The 18,372-nt window shown below is 35.5% G+C and overlaps 2 protein-coding genes across 2 annotated transcripts; one reads left to right on the top strand and one right to left on the bottom strand.

The window, feature by feature from the left end:
* Positions 1 to 123: 123 nt before the first annotated feature.
* On the bottom strand, positions 124 to 17,746 carry LOC129005452 (uncharacterized). Its single transcript, XM_054434339.1, has 6 exons — positions 17,671 to 17,746; positions 8,858 to 8,950; positions 7,614 to 7,761; positions 2,817 to 2,950; positions 1,805 to 1,936; positions 124 to 275 (listed from the first exon to the last, which is right to left on the bottom strand). Exons 1-6 carry the CDS (start codon positions 17,744 to 17,746, stop codon positions 124 to 126), a joined length of 735 nt encoding a protein of 244 aa, XP_054290314.1.
* LOC129005430 (uncharacterized) lies at positions 3,828 to 6,867 on the top strand. Its single transcript, XM_054434318.1, has 3 exons — positions 3,828 to 4,835; positions 6,152 to 6,241; positions 6,529 to 6,867. The coding sequence occupies exons 1-3, from the start codon at positions 3,936 to 3,938 to the stop codon at positions 6,715 to 6,717; spliced, it is 1,179 nt and encodes a 392-aa protein (XP_054290293.1). The 5' UTR covers positions 3,828 to 3,935; the 3' UTR covers positions 6,718 to 6,867.
* Positions 17,747 to 18,372: the final 626 nt, after the last annotated feature.

Here is an 18,372-nt window from a genome sequence, read left to right as displayed (position 1 = left end):
TGATTATCATATCAAATCAAATTGTTTATCTGTTGTCAGTTGTTGTCTATTTTTTTAAATTTAAGTTTTACAACTATATATGCAAAGGATTGTTACACCAGGGAGTAATGAAAATACTTTGTATCAAGATGGCAAAATTTTATCAAAGTCTAATTCGTTAAAGGCGGTGTTGAATATCTCGGTGAAAGCCGTAGAGACAAGATCATTGATAAGAGGTCTCAGTACTGGGAAGCCAGCTCTCCATGTGGCATTGATGATGCGGTCCAACACATTCTCTGCAACATGCGTAAAAAGAGTTGAAGCATAAATGTATGTTATTTCTTACTCCAGACGTATTATAATATGTTGTTATTCAAGTCTGTGGCAAGTAAAAATTCCATCACGAGAACTTTATCAGCTGTTAAACAAGCACATCCATTTAAAACCAAATTGAAACTTTGAAAAATATGAGACTTAATGGGTGAGGTGAATAAAAGGTAGTATTTGGTAGTGCGTACTTCTTTTCGAAGTATTTATTCGCTTTGCGGTAAATAAACATGCTAGTTGATACTAGCCCCTAGTGCAAACTACATCTTGCAGGTGAATAAAATGCTAGTTCTTACTACCCCTAGTACATACTTCGTCATTTAGGGAACGTAGTATCTACTAGGCTTTTTCAATGAATTAAAACTGGCCCTCATAGTTGTTACTTCATTTTTATGTAGTATGCTCATGGGCATGCTTCATTTTGGTCGTTTGCAAAGATGGTGATGTTTATACAAGAGTCCATAACAGGAAAATGTACCTTGAAATAAAAAACATTGGTAACTGTAAGCAATTACTGTGTTGAGAATGATATTGTTGATTTGTTTACCAACAAGTTTTTTTCCTTCTCATTTCCTCCTATCAGATCTCAATTGCTTCTCTAAGCTTAGTTGGTGTATTTTCCTAAACAATTCTCTCAGTTTTTTTCCTCATCAAATTTTTCATTCTATCTACTAACTTTTTGAGTTTAACTAGATTAAAATCCTTAATCCTTAAACCAAGAGTTTTGTTGTATCATCTAACAGTTTCAACCTCCCACTGTTTTCCCCTTCACCACGCCCGGAATTTTGGATTTCTCAAAGTAATTGAAATGTTTTTTTCGCAGCTTCATAAAGCCCCATCACCCCTTGTAAAACTTGGTCAACACCATCAAAATCGTTGTCAAGCGCAGTTGTGCCTTCATTATGAGTATGTACTAGGGGGTAGTACGTACTAAGAGGGTAGTACATACTACATCATTTAGGGAACCGCTAGTACTTACTTACTACATAGTTCTAGCTAATTCTTATTCACATAGATTTGAGCAAGTGCTAGAACTACATAGTACAAACTACATCTCTATTATCATCAACTTTTTAAGTAACAAATAATATGAAGTACGAACTACGTAGTATGTCCTAGTTTTTATTCACTTCACCCAATAAATATATAATATTGTTTCATATAACTTTTGTTGAAGCTGTAGTTGATTCATTCTACAACAAATAATTTTGATAGAGACACAGATCAAGGCCCCACCAAAAAAACAGGCCATGCTGCAGGATCCATGACGTCACACTAGTGGATGGATTTTTTGACAAATTCACTGCAATATCCCATATGCTTTAGGTAAATAAGCTGGCTTTTTGACAGATTTGAACAATAAGATTTCAGTACAATCCACCACTGTGACGTAGTGTTGCTCTGCCCGCACTGCAGCATGGCCTGTTTTTCTAGTGGGACCTTGGTTACATGCTAGTGAATGTAATAAGTCAAACTATTCTGATTGGTTTATGTTTACCCATGATTCGTCGCCCGCGCAGTAGATTGCTGATGTGGAGGTCGAGGTTCCCGATCCTCTGGACGTCCACTCGCACCTTCAGCTTGTCAGCTCCCTGGGGCCTGCTGATGGTTGTCGTCTGCACCAGATTGTCTGAAATCACCATCTTAGTCGTAATTCAAAAGTATCTCAATGATTGATAATTGATAATTGACCGTTGGGAACATACTTTCGTAAAAACGTTACGTTGAATGGCCCGAGTTGGAAGTTATACAGTTTTGATATTACAAACAGTATCGTGGCAAGAAGTTGCCTAAAGGGAGTATCACGGTTGGTACCGCAGTGAGGCGCTGCCTAACACTCCTGACATAACACACTTTGACACCCTCTTGCACCCTTGCACCTTGCACCTCTGCATAAAATATAATAAATATTCATGGAATAGTATGTAAGGAAAGGAGGAGTCAAATAATCATTTGATAATAGGTAATCAGTTGAAATGGGGACGCCATCTAGGTGTATATTTTAAACTAAATATGAGTGAAGGATGAGTGTAGAATGGAGTGAGATGATCTTTGTAGCTTTGTTGCCGACTAAGATCAGCTGTTCCAATAGGATCATTTTATTAAGAGCCCTAATGATCAAGGACAGCTCTAGAGTCGGGACCACGTAAGTTTGCAGTTGGTGGCAGCCAATCACAAGGCAAGGCTAGTGCAACGTTGCCACATCGCACTAATAAAATATACTAAGCAATATTTTCAAATCAGCTGGTATTATTAGATGTGGCAACACCGCATGGTTCTCATTGGTTCATTCAAAACCATATGGTAAATAGGCTCCTCCCTCAACTGCAAACTTATGTGGTCCCGACAATAGTTCAAACGATCAAAAAGCTACAAACTTTCTCAGAATTGAACCAGCAACCTATAATCCATGAGCTTTGCAGCTATAGGTGCAGGAATGAAAAGGTTTTCTTAAAAAACCATATTTTGCAAGGTGTGACCTAACAACGCTGATGGCGGGTTATACTTACACAATGTGAGGTTCCATACTCCTCTGTTGTCTGGTGGAGTGATCAGGACTTGGCTGCTAGTCTCGTATTCTCCCTCCAAGGACTTCTCAGGGAAAAACTGAGTGTACTGAACTAGGTTGAGCACTGGGTCACTCCTAGGGCATAAGATTTACAAAATAGTTCAATTTATGAGATAGAACCTCAGAATAAAGTTGGAACAATGTTCCCTAATGTTGTGCTTAAGAATAATTAAGGAATGGAATGTTTGAGAATTTACCTTGATTAGGAAAATGCATTTGCAATCAGATGATTAGCTGAGCAGAGACTGCGCACTCATACAGTAACCAGTTCCATCTTAAGCCGTGTTTACACCATAGATTACAATGTGTGTTTAAGAAAAGGTTTACAACATTCCAATGAACCATAACCCATATTTGACTTAGTTCTTGTCGTTCCACTTGGATCATATGGTATCCACGAGGTGTTATGAACCGTAATTGTTTCCTACAGTTTTTCAGTGTACCTATTCAAACGAAATTTGTTTTCCGCAAGAAGTTAAAAACATGTTTGGGGTATGCGATTTTGTTAAAGCCACATTTACACAAAATGTTTAAGACTGTTATTGATATAAGACTTGTTGTTTATTTTAGGTCAATTTTTTAAGTCTGGCGTAAACATTTGTTAGGACATAATATTGATGATGGGCCCCCAGTTTTAGTCTTATTCATTAGACATTCGCAATGAATGATTCTAGTTATGGGACCAGCTAAACTTACTCATCAACAAGTTTTGTTTAAGGAAAAGGGTTGGGCCAAGATTTTGATTTTGATTTGTAGATTCTGTTGAGATTATAGATTGGGTTTCAGATTTTGATTTTGCTGTAAGTCTATAGTAAGAGGTCTACTTAAAGTTTCCAAAGTCAATAGTTGAATGTATATTGAATGGTTGTTTATGAACACTGTTACATTAATTACTTTTAGTAATAAAACATATGATAACATTTTCTATATTTTGATACACAGTTAAGAAAAATAACATAGCCATGTTTTAGGTCAACAAACATTTTGCCAAGCAAATAGTTTTTCTATACTTAATCTAAATTTTTAGTTTTTATTCTGGACATCTTTCATTGATTTCCTCATGGAGCTAAACAGAGACAATTATTGCGAAGAATGTTGGCTGATTGTAAGCAGTGAAAACAAAGACAATTATATAGAAGAAGTTTCCACAACATTGACATTACCCAATGAGTCAAGGTCTAAAACAGTGGAAAAACATCCTGCAAAATCTTCAGAGGCTGAGTTAGCTAGCTTTGAGAAAACCAATAATTTATCTAACGCTGAATCAAGTAATAATATGTCACCAATGTCAAAACTCATCAAAGTTGGGAAAGTATACATATCTCAAACTAATTTACCTACTGAAAGGCTTGTGAAGAAAAACAAAAGGTTCGATGACGATAAATCTTACAAGAGCTATGCAGGAATGTCAACGAAATCGCTCAAGTCTAACTACAGTAAATACACTTTTAATCAAACTTCTGCAGTGTCTTTAGTTTCAATTTTAAAGTCAAAATCTGAAATTCTGCATGGTGCTAGACCAAGTGATTCTGATTTGTGTTTAGAATGTCTTGTTCTTGAGTACAGGGACAGTTTCGACACAAATCTGCTAAAGAACGTGTACAGCTCAGTGAAAGAACAACATCAATGCAGAATGATACCTGTGCAAAAGTGTGGGCGAAAAAAGTGTTTGCAGTTGTGCAGCGATTCAGAGTGTCCAAAGTTCAAGTTTTGGAAGATTTTGGATTCCGGTGGCTCTGGATGGAAGGTAGATTTTAGTTTTGGAAATTGTATTCCACCACTAGAGTTGGAGGGTTCCTCATGCTTCACCACCTCTAGCGGATTGTGCAGTAAAGAACAGTTGGTAGATCTCTCCGAAGCAGGGCTGAGTGATCGGATAATGGACGAGGTGAGGCCGGACATTGAGATCTCCGAATGGTTCTGTGGCAGTCAAGACTCCACCTCCAGGTACGGATATAAGGTCAGTTTTATTCTTTAGATTTAATTAATCCACAAGTAATTTTAAATTTTCTCATGCAAGTAAACTCAATTCCATTAACCGTGGGCCTACCAATGTGAGTAATGAGGTTTCAGTGTCACTGGACCCATTAGGTAGATAAACATTTACCTTTATGAAAGGCTGATGGGCCTCCCATAAGTGTGTGTGGCAAAGCATGACTTACCCCCCCCCACCCCCCCAAAAAAAACCACTCCTAAATAAATTTAGATTGTTACATCTTGCAGAAAAGCAACATTGAAACATGATTACTGTATAGTCTTACCGTCTTACTCATCCATTCAAAGAACAAAACTGTAAAAAGTTATCACAATATTGTAAAAATGAGAAAAATTACAAGTACTGTAAATAGGTATGTCTTGTTCGAAGTTATGGTTTTTTTATTTATTATTTTGGTGTTATAAATTCAGTTTATCTAACGTTCTTGTAATATATTTAAGCTAGAAGACAGTTGAGTTTAAATCAATGTATACATCTCATTGATGTACTTATTAAACGTATGATACAATACGAAAAGGCCTACTTGTAAGATGTCAATTTAAATCCCACAGAGAGTATTGTCAAATCTATGTCTTCAGGTGATGAAAGAGGGAGCCTAGAGGTCTACATTTCAAATGCGTAGCAGCTACAGTATCTATCTTGGCACTCTACTGATCAACTGAAGAGGGTCTTGCGCGTTGTCGTAGGTTATATTGGGGTGGGGGTGGCGAAGGTATTTGGAGTCTTGTAGAGCGATTTGGGATATTGTAGGGTTCTGGCCTTCCTGGAATGTTGTTGCTCAAGGGGTCACTAATACCCGAAGAACTAGATTTTACAATCTGCCGTGTTCGTGGAAGCATATCCTTTAGACCCACAGAGAGAGTAGTAAGTTATGTTTTAATTCTTTCTTTAGTCCTTGGGTAAAACTTGGAATGACATTATTGTTCTCAAATCTTTTGATTTGTGTAATCCATCCTATCGTTTGTCAGAATACAAATAAAAGGACAGGCACCAACACACAGTCCAGGTTTAGTTAGTTTTGGTACACTCTGTACTGTATGCATCAATCCATTTCTGGGCTTTGTACTTCATTGAGAACGTTCCTACAACTACTTCAACCTCTCATACACATTCAAAATGCTTCTTTGATGTTTAGCGTTCATTCAGACTCTTAAACCACATCATACACTAGGCCTAGTTGGTTTAATGAATGGGTCATGTGTTTGAGGCATAGGTAGACACAATTGGTGGAAATGTAGTTTGTCTCTAAAGGAACCTTATCTAATGAATTTTCCTTTTAGGTGTCACTTCTAGATAGCCGTCAACTGATGATGTGTGTTCATGGAGAATGTAAAACTTTGAAGCCTCCTGATGCTTCAAAATGGCAAAGGGTAAGATATTGTCTTGAGGAACAAATAATTCGATCACTACATTTCTGATTTCCAAGTAATTCAGGTCAGCTTACGACACATGTTTTTTCTCCGCTCGAAAAGCTATCACATGCTACCAATTCACCTCTTCCCCTATTAATTCACAAAATATAATGTAAATTCCGACCTTCCATATTTTTTGTTTGATGGTTTTCTTAGTTTCTTCTTGCCAATACAGTAATAATATCAAAAACTGTAAATAGACTTGTTGTGAAGTTTCTTAATCTATGTTTGATTATTGTTCTCAGGTGACGTACACCTTCCGAGGTTATGAGCCAGGAGTACGGTACATCCTGTTCCACCACGGGGGCCAAGGAGAAGCCATCAGAGGAGATGAGGGGAATACCCATCCTGGATGTAAGATGGCAGGGGCTTCTATCAAGGCGAAGCTTACAAAGAGTTTTTCAGGGGACGAGCACAGCAAAACAAGATTTTGATTTAGCCAAAAACGTTAAGTGTTTTTGTAAACTCAATTGTGCTGTGTTTGGTTAGGAGTAAAGTTATAAATATGACTATAAACATTGGTCAATGCTATAAAACAATAACTTATGTCAAATTTAATTGACTAGCTTGTACGAACTAGTAAAGGCCTGATTGTATAGCAATGCATTGGTTGCAAGGAGGAGTTATTTTGCTTCCAGGCGTATATTTTGGGGGTTACACAACCTGTGACAGCCCATTGCTCACAAAAGCTTTCAATCCTTTCAACAGAGAAAGTTCGAAGGGATTGATATTTGTAGGTAGACTTACCTTAAGGTTGCCAGTCGCCAGGTTCTTAAAGAATGTTGATGTGAGCCACATGTTTGCCATCATCAGGAGCAAAATTTGTATTTACATCACTTAAAACATTATATATAACCTATACTATTTAGTATTTATTTACATTATTGGTTGGCGGACGATTTACGACGCTGGTGTATGACTAATAAAGTAAATAAATAGTATGGGGTTTTAAGTGATGTAAATACAAACTTTGCTACTGATGATTGCACACATGAAGCAAAAGTTTATATTGGGCTCACATCGACATTCTTCAAGAACCTGGCAACCATCAGGTAAACCTACATAGTTGTTCTTGAGATTGGGAATACTACACAGAGGTAATTTCTTTATTATGTAATTATGACTAGTTATAGTTATTTCAATAATAATAGCTAGTAAAAAACATCACAAAAATGTGAGTATTTTTTAAAAATGTTGTTTGTTCATTATATGATACACTACATAAATACACCTAACTGATAAAAAACAAAATAAAATTCTGTAGAGTAGAATAGTCTTTAAGTCATTTGTGCGGCTAATATCAGCGTAAAAAAGAGAAAATAACTCTAACCTGAAGCTGGTGACTTCAGACTGTGTCCATCCTCTCTCCAGCACATTCCGCAGAACGAGACGATAGTTGAGAGCAAACACTCCTCGCTTCTGGATCACCTCTTTGGCAAAGAACGGATCGAACGGGGATATATTGAGCTCTGGCACCCCTACAAACATCGGAAAATACTAAGTTCATCACAAAAATCATAAAATCAATAGGTAATAGTGGCTTCTTTCGATATACTTAATAAAAAAAGGGTTTCCTCTGTCACGCCCCTTTTCCAGCCATTATAATCAACCGATTTTCATGATTGAGGTGTCATTTTAAAGCTTATGATCCAGCACAACTGCGAATTACAACAAAAAAGGTAATTTACTTAAGGGCTACGCCCCCCTTGCGTTTCAATTATTTCTGTGGTTCCCTTTCAAAGATCCAGTATTGCTGACCAAACATTTTATAAAGGTTTAAATACCCTACCCTACCAATCTAACATCTGACTCCTTCAGTTGAATGATTAATCACAGTCAGATTGTAAACAAGAGACAGACAAAACAGTTTATGAAAATAGATTATAATGAGGCTATTTTTGTGATAATTGAATTTTGAGACCTGATTGAGGTAAGTAAATCGCTCTTCGGTTTTTATGGCGTAAATCTAGATCTTTGAAATGTAAAAGGGTATTGTATTATTATTTTACCTTGAAATTATGTTTTGAACCCTATTAAAATGCAAAATTTCCCCTTGATTGTACTGAAAGTGTCAATAATAAATTCCATGTACAAGACGAAGCTGGAGTTTAAATAGATGGATCAAGTGATGAGGCAGCTCTTAGGTGCAAGTTATCAACAATATTTTTCATCCTTTTGCAAAAAAGAAACGCACAAATACACACTCCTACAGTGTGAGTAAAATGAAAACTTCCTGTACACATTCAATTATACTTCATGTGGTGGCTGCATTGCGACATAATGACCCGGAGGTCACATTTTGTGTTACTTGTTCCGCACACACATAGCGTGCTTCTGTAATATTTCAAAGGCTTTTGATTAGAATCATTGCAATAACGATCAAACAAATGCAAAATTTCAATGGTAACCTCAAATTTAAAAATGTATCCCTCAATAGAAAATCAATACTATATTGTACAGAGGTAAGCAAATTTGAAGTTTCACCAGGTAGATTCCACATTACAAATACATCAAATCGACCTGTACTGTGATTGAAGTCAAATAAATTATGTTATTTATAATAAATTTTTTTACCTGTGCTGAAAAATGGTCTGACGTCGTTGAGGGCTTTCTTGATACAATCATCGAACCCATCTTCGCCTCTCTTGCAATCTGTGAAGTAAGAAGCTGAAACAGTTCATCAAATTAAATTATCATTTTTGAAATCAGTGTTATTAGAAGGCTTACAAAAAACAAAGATAACTACTAATACAGTATACGTTTTCCTCAATTGATCAATTATTTATATTTTAAAATTATTAATTATTTAGTACCATTTCAAGTGGTATATTCAGTGTCAACCTAATAGAAAATGTGCTGACAGAGCTACTATCTTGTTCCACCCTTGTAAGTTATGGCATTAACTCCTTGAGGTGAGTTCTGAAATCGGTACTCTCCCAATGAAGAATTAATTTATATATAACTGATATAAAGGGTGTTTTTTTATAAAACTCAACCCAAATTACAAGTAAGTGGAGACACTGTTTAGAAGCTCTTAAGTTTGCAGCCCTGCTTCCTTTACTCCATTGCCTATATAAGCATTGTTGTTACACAGTTTAGTGTTATTAGGAATTGATCGTAAACAAAATTCAACTTAATGTTTTCAAAATCACATTGATTATATTGTAAAAGAATTCATGAACACTGTTTTATGTCAAGAAAGGTTTGCAAGTAGGGATTCAGGTGAGATTATCTATCTATCTAATCTAATATATAAAATTCTCGTGTCACAGTGTTTGTCTGCAAACTCCTCCGGAACGACTTCACCGATCGTTATGAAATTTGGTGTGTAAATTCTGTAGGTATGCGAATAGGAAGTAAACTATTTCCCGTTTCGAAATTCTTAAAAGGGCTCCGCCCCAGTGGCTCTGGAGTTTCCCATGTTAACCTTATGAGAAATGGAATTAATGAATCTTAACAGCTGTTTCAATTAAATAGCATTAAAGTTACAAGGATTACCAACAGGGTGCAGCACTATTATTTCTTTTACATTTATGACAACAGCTAATTTGCAACCAAAAGGTGAGTGAGCGTAGCGAACGAACTTCAACCTGGAGGCGAGTGAGCGTAGCGAACGAGCTAACCTGAAGGCAAGTGAGCGCAGCGAACGAGCTCCAACCTAAAGGTGAGTGAGCGTAGCGAACGAGCTCCAACCCAAAGGTGAGTGAGCGTAGCGAACGAACTTCAACCAGGACGTGATTGAGCGATGCGAACGAGATCATCTTGAAAATTAAACGTAACGGTACTTTCTTTCCATCGGTCTGTCTTAGGGGAAACCTATAACTTAGGCGATACGAAGTTCGCTGGGTCAGCTAGTCTATCTATATATTAATAGGCAAGCATGTTTCTTTAAAACCTTTTTTCTCAGCTTGTGTGCATCGTGGGGTAAATCTACGCATACCGTTAGAAAGCTATTATCCTGTAGGTGTGCAGAATCCCTTTATAAATTTAAATAGGCTCAAAGATAAGCACAAAAAATGAGTTTAACAATTTGAAAAAATTAACATGGATCTTATGCGTTGCCATGCTGGTGACGAAATAACAACGAAATATAAACAGAAAATCAAAACAAATGGAAGAAACTCCAATCACATGTTTTATTTACAGTGTGGGGTGAAAATAGAGAAGTGAGTACATTACATATTTTTGGTCGAGTTTCGACCACTGGACGACCTCTCGTACTTATTTAATACGCAAGCACGATTTTTGTGACAATTACTCCTCCGAAACTACTGAACCGATTGACACGTTTTTGGTGTCATTGGAAAGAGCGTAACGTGAAGTTGTGCAGGAAACTTTCTTTTTAGGTAAATAATTAGAGAGTGAGGCCCTAGGGCCCTTTAAAGTTTCGTATTCCTCCATAAGATTAACATGGGGAACAAACATTGTTTTGAAACTCCAGCTGTTGTCAGAAATTAAATATTAAATAATTCGTTTCCATGGAAGCATGAGAAAATTCACAATGTTTACATTTGCTTTGACATTTTATTGTAAACAACCAGAACTGTCAAATTTCTATTTCACAAATTCCGACAGCTGATAAAAAAAAATGTATTTTCCTTTGACCATGTAAAACAACTATGTGGTAGGTTTATTTAATCTTAAACTTTATGATAGATTATTTATTATAAATCTATTTCAATGATTATGAAACAGATTTTTCCCGTTGTGAAGCAAAAATTAATAGTGAGAAGAAGAACATATGTAAAACAGTCAATGTGTAAATTATCTATGTTGTATTAAAAATGTGTTTAGTTTTGGATGTTGGTTTGTGTTGAATGATATCGGTTATTAGTTATTGCATTTTTATTCTAAGGATTTGGCATATGAGTAAGCCTATGATAAATGACTCCATTTCAGAATTCTGCCAGTTTTTGCCTAACTCTATCCTGTAGAGTTTAAAGTAGCCTACACCTTATTGTCTACATATTGGCTAAACAACTTAGGTACGGTACTTATAAAAGCTGACAGCCTTTTTACGTTGACTTAATGTAAGCTTACCTTTTCCCGTACATGGGCAGATTGATTGTTAAAAATTAACCCTTTAAACTGGAATAGGACTGTCATGTAAATAGTGAGTATTTCCTTTAGTTAATAATCTTATAGTTGACTCTTTTAAAATCATCAGAAATTATGACTGTTATTAGTTTTTAAACAAGTTATTTGTTTATAAATAACTCCTGTACTTCTTTGCAATTGCTCGATTTCGAGCAACATGTACACTAGTAGTAATAAATCAAGTACAAGCTGTAAATAAACGGTATCAGCATTATGACACATACTTTCTCCCATAAGTTTGACAACAACCTTTATCATGTGTAAGCGGTGAGAGTAAATATACGGAAATGGGATTTGTACAATTTTGTTCAGAATTTAAAGGACTATAACATACTAAATTGTTACCTATCAAAATTGTTCTGGCCATTTTTTGGAAAATCCAATTTTTCCGTTATTTTATTGGGTTTTTATGGGAAAATAACATAATTTACAATAACTTTTAACCCGTAATTTTTACAGAAATGGGATTTGTACCATTTTGTTAAGAATATAAAGGACTATAACATAGAAAACTTATACTTTTATCAAAATCGTTCAGGCTATTTTTGGGAAAATCCTATTTTTCCGTTATTTTATGGGGTTTTATGGGAAAATCCCCATTAAAAATCAAAATTTCTAAAAAATGAAAAACTATCAAAATTGTAAGGACTATAACATACTATGTTAAATGAAACAGGATTTTGTTCTAAAATCCTATTTTTTTATATTTAATGAGGTTTTATGGGAAAATAACATAATTTAGGCTACAATAACTTTTGAACCGTAATTTTTACAGAAATTGGATTTGTACCTTTTGTTTAGAATTAAAAGGGCTACAACACACTAAATTTTTATCAAAATCGTTCAGGCCATTTTTTTAGAAAATCCAATTTTTCCGGTTTTTTGTGGGTTTTTATGGGAAAATCCCCATGAAAAATCCAAATTTCAAAAAAATGAAAAAAAAATGCCTGGAGATACCATGGATTAGAACTTACATACCAAATTTCATCAATATCGGACCACAGTGTAGTCCCTAGCTCTGTACACATCCAGACACAGAGACACATACACAGACATCACTTTGATAACCACTTTTTGGGTCCAGGGGGGCCCAAAACAAATATATCCACTCAAAACTCAAACTCGAAAATTTTGACGAAAACAATACTTTCTCCATATAGGCTACTATAGGGGGAGTAAGTAAAAAATGTAAAAATGAATTTTACAATACTTGTTTTTTACATAAATGTGCATTAATCAATCGTTTCATAGGTTACGTTTTAGGGAAATCCATTTTGAACCATTCACAAATTCCCAATACAACTAAACCATGTAGACAACAATTCAACAATGCATATCAGCTGATCGGAAATGAAGTGAAAGGAAGCAGGGCTGCAAACTTACGAGCATCTTTTGTCCCTAAATACGCACATCTTTTTGTGAGTACTCATTAGTACTGTTGTAGTACACTATTATTAGAGTTCACGATTCTTCATAATGTACTAAGCATGGCTGTATGATAATGTTACATATATATATATACAGGGTGTCCCGTAACTCTCTGGACACTTGTACATAGCGTTATTCCTTAGGTCAAGACAAACACATTTCACCATAGGAACATGGGTCTGTGGTGTCTAGTTTACCGACTGTCGGCATTTATGTATTTTTTACATAAACATTAATAAATCCTAAACGGTTTGAGATACAGCTTTGATATTTTGCAAAAATGTTAATCTTATTGACCCATTATTGTTAGAAATTATACTAAAAACTCATTAACCGTTTCAAAATGGCGGCCATTTAAAATATTTGATGCCAAATTTCACAAAAACCGTTAACTTTACAAACAAATTGCAAGAGACAAAAAAGTTTGTAAATTTTATGTAGGCTAGTTTTCAATGATACCTTATTTGTTAAGATTGGATAAATAATAACAGAGAAACGTGTTGTTTTCGTAATGTATGACCACTTTTCTCCATTTAAACAATGCTAATACTCCTTTTACGTTGTTTATATATATATATATATATATATAATTAGAGTTTTGTCTGTACACTGCTAAGAATCATAAACTTTTAGGTTATTTTTACGTTTAATACATTAAAGAAACCGAAACAAGTCTCATCTAAATTTCTGTCTGTCTGTCTTCCTGTCTGTCACGGCCCAAAGAGCCATTTTACGCGGCCTACTCCTGAAAAACGAGAGTAGGCCTACATATCAAGTTCCAAATCATTTTAATGTATTCGCTGGATTGGCGAGATTGTCTTTAGCCCATCTTTAGCCATTAAAATATGGCGTCACTACTTTGTAAATAAAATGACGGACGTTTAAAAACCCAATTTTGTGCGATGTTTTGTAAAGTTTTCCCAATGTTTATCATACATCTATGAAGTAACGAACAGCTGTTCGAATAAAGATTATTTCTTCTAGCTGTCACTGATATGTTTACATTGAATGTTGTTTACAAATACCGCAACCATTTCCGATCACGTTTTGAAAGCAAATCCAAACCAAGTAAGATTAAAAACGTTTTTCCTTACATAACGGATTTTATAATCGCAAGTGCAATAATATGTAGGGTGACAGTAAATGAAAATAGAGATTCTTTGTGTATAAAATTGTTCTTGAGTTTTGATAACCGGGAAAAAGACCTTGAATCAGTGTTGTATATGGCTGGGAAACTTACATTTTTTAAATGAGCGTTTTCAGTCGAGACTCGGCACACGACCGACGCGCGTCTACATGTCCATAGTAAAAATAAAAGTAGGCCTACCTTGTATTTATGTTTTATTCGTCATGTGTATAAGTGTACAGTTCGTGTATGTGTTTCAAAAACTCCAAGACGCACCTAATAGGGAAGCTCAAGACCTTTAGGACTGATGATGGCGATTTAATTTCGCCGAAATGCATCTCCTGTAAAGGATACATTAGGATCGATCGGCGGACAAAGGTAATTTAACCTTTTATTGATTGTCATACCGATCCGGAACAACAACAAACAACATAAAATGAAGTTATGTATAATAGTTTGGCCAGCATATATCTGAAAATATGCAAACCAACTGCTGTTTTTATATATGAAGGTTTCAACTGAATACTAAAAGATCCCCGTGCGTTGAACGGGTACACAGCTAGTTTAATATAATATCATAGTAGTTTACGCAAAGATTGCGTAAAGATAGAAAGATAGTGTTAACGACACGAGTAGAAAATTGAAATACACGAATAGAAAAATATTTCCGCGAGTTGCGTACACTACTTTACCCACGACACTGTTATAATTACTAAACATCACTCTCATAACTTACGAGAGGTTATATTTTCGTTTACAAACCTCTCATTGTCACTGACAGTGATGCAACGAAACATTGTAGGTAGGGAGCAAACACTAATTGCACCACGCAACAATTAAATTGGCCTGAACAGCTGATTAGTTGAAGTTCGAATCATTACAATTTTACTTCTTCTCTCTCAATTCTTGAACCTCATTGGTCCGTGACCGGTGTTGTTATAAGTAATGAGTAAAACGTAAAACTATGCTGTTATGAAAGTAAACAATGCTGTTATGAGAAACTTTTCCATTCTAAGAACTGAAGTAAAACGGCTAGTTAAAAAAACTATCGAAAGAAAACACTTTTAAAAACATCACAACCAATTAGATTTAGCCACTTGAATTATTATTGTGCTTAGTCTCTGAACATTGTTCATAAGGGATCAGACGGGTTGTTATAAGCAAATGCTCTAGTTTTTGTTTCATGAACAAAAACTTGTTCCTCAGTCAAGCAGATGTCGACCTACTGAGAAAACAAGTCCAAAAGGCGGTTGAACTCTTCAAGGATAACCACTTCCACAGGCTCAATGGACATAGTTCAATCAAATCAGTTTTCTATTTCAATTAAGTGTTTCGCAGAATGTTACAAAACAGAGTTTCAAACATTTTACAACACACTTTTTGCATCAAAGAAAAAGTTTCTTAATTTATTTCTCTAATAATCACCTCAAAAGTGGCTAAAACAGCACTGATTGTACAATAAAAGCTTATTCCTGCACTCGTTCACTTTACTCATTTTACTTTGTTGCACTATAGATATTCAAAATAAAACTCAAAATTGTAAGCATGCACGTATCGTGCAACCAGGTGTTTGAAAAAAGTTGGCTACACTGCCTTAACTACCTGTTATCGTTTATGTTTTTAAATATAATAGATCACTGAACTATAGAGACACAACTAGAGTTAGCTCTGAATGAAAGAGTTGCGAGACATATGCCGCCACTTGTACTAAGGAATAAGTGCATTTGAAGTAGGGGAATTTGGAATTGTACATACATAAAGCCATGAGCTGATTCCCCTAGTTGCTAACAACATAAAAATGTACAGCGTTTCGATTTTCTAATTTCTAGCAGAGTTCCCCAGTGCTACTACCTCCAGTTGTATTTATAGCTCAGGGTTTGAGATATGATTAGTATTTTTAAGTATCGGGACTATTTATTTGGGGAACAAGTGGACTAATTTTAATGACAGTAAAATGCACAGCTGATACCCTTAAGTTCAGCGTTATCTCTTGTCTACAAAGAAATCTATATAAATTCCAATGTATGTTTGTTTGTCCTTTATGGACTCTGAAACCGCTCGACAGATTGTAATGAAACTTTCAGGCATTATTATGCATTATTCAAGGATTGTTTTTTGTGAAGTTTGGTGCAGATCCGTCAAAAGGGCTCCGCCCCAGTGGCTCTGGAGTTTCCCATGTTAACCTTATGAGTACTCATATTTAAATGGAATTAAAGATTCTTAACAGCTGGTTCAACCAGGTTCAACTAAACAATTTGATTCTGTGATGTTCAATAGCATTAAAAAGTTAATAGGTTTACCAACAGAGTGCAGCACTATTATTTTTTTTTTAATTTATGACAACTGTTAATTTGCAACCAGAAGGTGAGTGAGCGTAACGAACGAACTTCAACCTGGAGGCGAGTCCGCGTAGCGAACGAGCTAACCTGAAGGCAAGTGAGTGCAGCGAACGAGCTCCAACCAATGGTGAGTAAGCGTAGCAAACGAACTTCAACCAGGACGTGATTGAGCCATGCGAACGAGCTCATCTTGAAAATGAACGATAAAACCACATTAGGACAAGACGACGTCTGTCGGGCCAGCTAGTGTCATATAAAATGTAATTTTGTTCCCACAAATAATTAGTTTACAAAACAGCTGATTTCTAACATAGGGTCACACGTTGCTAGCATTGTTCTGAATTAAAATTGAACAGAACAAAATTAAGGCTCAGTTATTTTAATTGAATTATAATGTACACGAACTGGTTAGTATGTAGATTTATCAAAATTCTTACGCATTGCATTTTTAAATAAACAACATAAATGTCGTTTGGTTAAAAAAAAACTAGGTAATTATTTATGAAGATCATTAACATCATTATGTAAACGGAGAGTAAGCCCATTTTTGTTTGTAGTTTTTAAGTTGTGAATGACTTTGTGTATCCCGACACTGCAACAATGCAGCTGAAGCACAATAACTGCAAATGATTATTGTTCGTCATACTGCAGCAAAAACAGCAGTTTGTAATGCATGCGTTGCAGGTCTAATAGTCAGGATCTTTAGGAACAGCTGGGTCCGGTTTCAAGCCATCAAAAATGTGATGCCAAAAAGCCAATGTACGCGGTCTACTCAGAGGTAACTAGAGTACCGATCAGGATGTTAACTGTTTTACCGTATTCATTGGATCGACGAGCATTTCTTTAGCTATTAAAACGTGGCCTATACAGTATACTTTGAAAACAAAACGTCCTGATTCAAAAACACAGTTTTGTGTGATTTTTGTCCCATCCATCCTATTGTTTACTACCTACGTAATTTACCAATAATCTGTTTAGAGAATCTTCATCTAATAACGAAGTTGTTTGGAGGTTCTTTCTTCAAACTGGTACTGTTATGTTAAAATTTAATGATTTTTACAAATAGTGAGAAATAACTATAATTTCCAATCACGTTTTGTTAGCAAATCCAACAAAGTGAGATTATAATAACCTTGTGACTTGAACGGATTTAATTGTTCGCAAGTACAATAGTTTGCAGCCAAATGAAAAAAATACTAGATATACCATCCAGACCGGAAAACGGATTCTGCGTGTTTCAAATTGTACTAAGGCTTAAACTGACTACAAGATCTCCACTGCTAGTAAAACATAAAAAATAAACTATTTCAATAGCAATTCTTGTGCAATTTATTACGTGATTGGCATTTAAATTGAATCATTTGCTTTTCTGCAATGTTACTTGTAGTTGTACTTACTGAAGTTCCGCAGCGTATCCTGGGCGGAGACGGCTGAACTCCCGAAGACCAACACTGCGAGTATAGCCGACCACATAACTACAACCTCAGCACATAGCTACAGACCCGTCCAGGAGTTGAGGAGAGAGTAGTGTTGCGTCATTACTTGCGATTTGGGGCTCAGTCTACAGTCTACGCCGTTCTGTGTTTTCTTACTGATTAACAACATAGCTTGATTGGTGCAATATGAAACTTGAAAGTAAAAAGGAAGATAACCGCAAAAGATTGCATTTTAAAAATCCAAGGTCGAAATATTTTATACAGCTTAGGCGCACCTACTTTTCCTAAAGATATGATGATGTACACGGGATTGGGAACTTTTTGCAGTAGTCATAGGCTACAATAAAAGTTGTTTGGAGATTGCTGATTTTGGAGGGAGAGATTCTGCTAATTTTGCTTCTAAATTCATAAAGGCTTGTGTGAAATGTCTACATTACAAACTTTGGGTGGATGTTAGCGTTGTTTTTTTTTATGGCTCATTCAAAGACCAAGACACATCTACCGAGTTTCTACACCCAGCCGTTCTCTCAAATTGGTGGAGACAAAGAAATACAGTTTCCAATAAATATATAGATAGATGTTATATTATTCGGAAAGCTTAGGCTTCAAACTTAAATGTAGCTAAGGTTGTACATGTTACAACATGTTTAACGTTTTATGATT

The sequence above is a fragment of the Macrosteles quadrilineatus genome, unplaced genomic scaffold, assembly GCF_028750875.1.
Source record: "Macrosteles quadrilineatus isolate MER2022 unplaced genomic scaffold, UCM_ALF_1.0 Scaffold_21__1_contigs__length_2333173, whole genome shotgun sequence".
Lineage (NCBI taxonomy): Eukaryota > Metazoa > Arthropoda > Insecta > Hemiptera > Cicadellidae > Macrosteles > Macrosteles quadrilineatus.
This window is presented reverse-complemented; position numbering and strand designations above follow the sequence as displayed.